This window comes from Piliocolobus tephrosceles, chromosome 7 (genome assembly GCF_002776525.5).
Source record: "Piliocolobus tephrosceles isolate RC106 chromosome 7, ASM277652v3, whole genome shotgun sequence".
In the NCBI taxonomy this organism is placed as follows: domain Eukaryota; kingdom Metazoa; phylum Chordata; class Mammalia; order Primates; family Cercopithecidae; genus Piliocolobus; species Piliocolobus tephrosceles.
In genome coordinates this window covers 91778185-91783453 of record NC_045440.1, presented here as the reverse complement: position 1 = coordinate 91783453, position 5269 = coordinate 91778185, and the positions used below count along the sequence as shown (strand labels likewise).

Below are 5269 nucleotides of genomic sequence, written 5' to 3'. Positions count from 1 at the left end.
GTTAAAAAAAAAAAAAAAAAAAAAAAAAAAAAAGGATTTCTTCCAGAAAAATCTGCTGATATATAGGTAAGTGTAAACTCTCCCTAATTCTATTTCTCATATCCCTAGGTCTATTGGCAAAAAGTTTGTTTCACTGAATTTTGAACTCCTAAAAACCGGTACTTTTTCTTTTCCACTGGTTTTTGAGCTTGTTTCCCAGATTCAAGCTTGTATTCCATGTTACGTTTCCTATCTTGGTCTTTTGGTGACCTCTTTTTTTTTGTTTTTACTACTTTGTTCTTTAGGAAAATGGGTTTTCAAATAGAAAAAAAAATCTTTGTTAACTATAAACTTATTGTTTACTTTAAAATGTGATATTTATACTTAGGTCTCAGGTTTTTCTTTATTCTTTTTCTTTCTTTTTTTTTTTTTGGCCCTACTTTCCTTTTCCACTGTAGGTTTCAGTATATATTTGTATGTGAATACACAACGCACACAGTTCACATACATACAACTCTCACAAACGTACACAAAATATATGTATAATTTGTATAAGTGGGGTCAGAGTGACCATATAATTAATTGGTTTGCTTTATTATTTGCCCATTCTCAAGTCATTTTAATTCTTGTTTCAGAATATGATAGAGCTTATTCCAATTTGGAATCTGCAGACCCTTTCCATTCAGTACTGTTACTGAAAACAGAACCCTTTTAACAAGTAATACTACCATGCTACTTTGGAAACTGCCTAGTACCCAAAAGATTTGATATGCTTTTTGAATTGGATACTTAAATGGACCAACCAAAGCAATGTTTTGATTGGCTATAATTTGTATTTTTGAAACCATTTACAACAAACATTCTCAAGAAGAGTTTGTATGTCAAAAGTCATTTAGGTTTTAAAGTCCTTTAATCTTTTCTTACTATATACAATCAGTCTGCAGAGACTGTTTTGTTATGTGTCTATTTGCCTTTGTACATATGTATAGCTTGTTTGAATAATCATTGTATATCTCCATTAATGTTGTTCTTTGCTTTGTATATAAATTAAAAGAGTTGACCCAGGTGTTGTTACACAGTGTCTGTCATCCTTAGAGTTGACCAGAGGCACACAAACACACACACACACACACACACACGTGTATACGTGTAATATATCAAAATTTACTACTTATTTCTAATAGAACTATGAAAGGATTTTAAAATTTTATTTATATTGGATGAGAACTGAGAGTATACAAAGGTATTGGTAAAAGTTGCTGTTTCATGAATTAGTTTGAGAAAATATTTTAGGTCAAATTTATATTTAAGAAATAAAATTTTATTAGTTCAATCTTCCTTTTTTCCTGAGTTTTTCAAAGGGGGAAAAACTGGACAATTTTACCTTATATTTTTCCCCAAAGACTTATAGTTTCAAAGGAATTTGTACTAGAAAATAACATGGCTATACATTTTTATATGTATTGTATTTTCATCAGCAGGGTTTATAACCAGGACAGATTTTTATTATTAAAAACATTTAATTTCTGAGCTTGTTGAGCAGAGTATAGATAGTATACTATCTATAGATAGTTCTATAGGTAGATAGTTTTAGTCATTCTAGTGTTGAAATTGGAAAACAGATGTCTTCTGTCTAGTACTTTCCCTACTATTTTATGACTTCCGTAAGGTTTTGTGCTTGTTTCATATTTCTTATTTATTCATTTGAGTTAAAAGTTTATTTTTCAAGTATTTTGAAATCATTGTTTACATGCAACTATGTATTTTTCATAAGAAAAGTTAGCTATCTGTCACATACCAAAACTATATGCCATAAAACTTGAACCACATTTTCCCAAAGCAATAGTCTCTTCTTTCTTGATATATTTAACTTACATAACAAGGAATTATGATGCTAATAAATGACACAATGTTGCTGTATTACTAAATGGTACTCTAACTTATCACAGAATTGTTCACTTTTGAAAAACCAGTCTATAACCTGATACATTGATAGAGAGTCTATAGGTTACAGCCAAGGTTGTTTGATGCCTATATACTAACTTTTTAACTAATGCAAAGATAATAGTCATAGGGCTGTGAGTTGGGTTGGGGATGGAGTAGACATTGTTGGAAGAATAAACTTCACTCACAGAAAATCTGTTAAAAATCACAAAACGCTGATTTAACCCTTTACAGTATACGACAGTTTACAAAATCTGCCCTATGAAGTAATACTCTAAAAGTTTCCACTTTATTTTTTCTTTATCATAACAAATTCATTTTCACAATATTATTCCTTTATGTCTATGCTTTTTTCCACATATTAGGATTTTGTCACTAAAAGGTTTTAGGTTAGTTACAGTGTAGCAAAGCATTTAGCATTAAATATTGAGAATATTAGTGAACTTTGAAAATTGAGCTAAAATTCACATGAATCATAAAATTATAGAATAAGTTTTAAACGAGTGCACTTAGTAAATATACCAAACAAAAATATACAGTAGATTAACAACCACAGATAATTTTCTAATTGACATTTTAGGTAAGAACACCTGTTTTGCACTTGGAACCATAAGGAAAATGTCTAGGAACATCTAGTTGTTGTTCAGGATCCACCATGAAGCTGAAAAGAGAAAAACATTTTCTAAAATAATGAAAATAACTTACAGGGCAAAGAACGTTCAAGGTGCAAATTATATCTAAAGAGACCATTCCCCTTACCTTTAGTCTGCATAATAACTTATCTTTGTAGTCACCATTTCCTGACTGTTTGAGGCAAGATTGAACTCTTCTTATGCACTTATTTGTACCATATCTTTTGGCACTTTGTTGCAGTCTAAAATTTTTTATTCTAGGTGAATAGAACTTGTTTTGGCAGCAAGATTATAAATGCCATGAAGCTAAAATCATGCTATTGTTCTTATTAGAATCTGCCCAACACTGGCAGTAGTTAGGCCATATATATATATATATATGTGGTATTTATATACCCAGTATTTATGAAATCCTATATGTAGAAATACCATGTATTTCTACATATAGTATACATATATGCACATGTATTTATATATTATATTGTATGTATATACATATATAAATATACATATACATACATATAATATGTATAAATATGTATATACATATAATATACTATAATATATACATATATGTAATATATACATATATAACAATATATACATATATACATATGTACATATATACATATATACACATATTTATAAATATGATGTATCATATGTATAACATACATATAAATACATGTGTAATTATACATGTATTTATACATATATTTATAAATACCATATATTTATACATATAGGATCTCATAAATATTGGGTATAAGCAAGTAGATAGGTTATAAATAATATTTTAGTATATCTGTATGTTAAAATTATAAATGTTTATCCCAGTGAATATAGATATCCTGAAAACAAACCAACGGCAAAGATGTATGATTGGTGGAATGCTGTGAGAAACAGATAAATGGAAGGGATTGAAATTTGCTTTCAAAGCTGTTCAAGTAATTTGCTGGAAATAGGATCTTTTTTTTGTATCCTGTTTTCTCATAACCATAGGCTTTTCTCTTATTGCCAAGGGACATTCCGCTCCACAGACCAAGTTGATATACTCTTTTTGTCTGGGTGGTTTATGATGGCTAATGGATCTGGGCTGCCATATTCCAGTATGCTTCATTTGAAGGATTTTATATTTGAGAGTCATTGGAATGTATTATAGTGTATATTTTCATATCTGGATGCAGTCTGTCTTAGTTGCTTAATTTCTTTAGATGTATCTTAGGTAAACCACTTAGTAGTCTTGATCATAAAAAGCAATCTTACCAGAAATCATAATTTGTGTGTTAAATTAGAAATACAAACCTACTCATACTGCATTTTAAAATGTAGTATCTGCCTTTTTTCTTTCAGATTTTAATTTTAGGTATAAATATGTGCAGCTAATACATCTTTAATTAATTATTTGTTTTGAGACAGAGTCTTGCTCTGTCACCCAGGCTGGAGTGCACTGGCATGAACTCAGTTCACTGCAACCTTTGCCTCCCAGGTTCAAGTGATTCTCTGGATTAAGCCTCCCAAGTAGCTGGGATTACAGGTATGCACCACCATGCCTGGCTAATTTTTTGTATTTTTTAGTAGAGACAGGATTTCACCATATTGGCCACTAGTCTCGATCTCCTGTCCTCTGGTGATCTGTCCACCTTCGCCTCCCAAAGTGCTGGGATTACAGACATAAGCCACAGCGCCTCCTAATTATTATTATTTTTTAATTTTCATAACCATTGTAACACAAAATGCACAAAAATGGTTTTTAAAAATAGTATTATAAGTTATATGGCCATTAAAACCCACAAATAATATTTATATGCTAACTTCAAGTTACTGGAATAGGCCTGCTGTCACAGAGATAAAACTTTAAAATAGGGTGGGATGTCCCAATAAATGTTAAAATGTTGTACGTTTTAAAATTGTGTCAGAAATCATGCCTACCTTTTCCTCTTGTTATATGAAATTCCAGTAATCATTGTTGAAATTAAATGTAATATGAGATTAATACAAAATAGGGCAGCAATTAAAAGGCATTAAATTGTATTGAACCTGGCTGGATTCACAGAACAAGAATTGATCCAGTTTTATCTGTAGTCAGTTTTTCCTTCTAAATTAGGAAATGCTCTGAGAGAGAAAGAGTAATATAATGCATGTGCCAATGACACTAGTAGTGTATAGAAAATAATTCAAGATAATGATAGAGTTGGGTCAGAAAACCATCAGATTATTCCATATTTTCAATTATTGCTATAGCATTTTTCCCCTTACTGATAACTCAGTAGCCTCCTGTTCTGTCCTCTTTTCCTCTCTATTTTTGTTCAGGTGTTTCTGTCCTGGAAAGACTCAAGGCACCAATTAGAACAAGCATTGTTCCTTTCTTTCCACATTGGTTTGGGAGAATGGAAATGGGTGTCATGGCGACACAAAAATTACGTGTCAGGACTTCATGGAAATTTTGACTGAAGAGCAATATATTTATGATGATGCCAAAGTCCTATTCATTCTTTCATCTAGGAAATAATTTCTTTTTGCCATATACTATCCTATAGTAATACTGTAATAGGGTAGGGAATGTGAAGGTAAATAAAATGTGGATCTCACTTTCCTGCATTCTATGTACAAAGCCTGCAGCAGTCATATTTACAGAAGTTGTATTCTAAGATTTTCCCCCTATTTTATTTTATTTTATTTTATTTTATTTTATTTTATTTTATTTTATTTTA

At 30.5% G+C, this 5269-nt stretch overlaps 1 protein-coding gene across 1 annotated transcript in view; it reads right to left on the bottom strand.

Moving 5' to 3' along the window:
- Positions 1 to 385: 385 nt before the first annotated feature.
- The window catches only part of NECAB1 (N-terminal EF-hand calcium binding protein 1), a 171092-nt gene continuing 166208 nt past the window's right edge, over positions 386 to 5269 (bottom strand). The window contains exon 13 of the mRNA XM_023222924.2: positions 386 to 2584. Within this exon, the coding sequence (XP_023078692.1) occupies positions 2556 to 2584 (29 nt within the window). The 3' untranslated portion in view covers positions 386 to 2555. The remainder of the gene's footprint in view (positions 2585 to 5269) is intronic.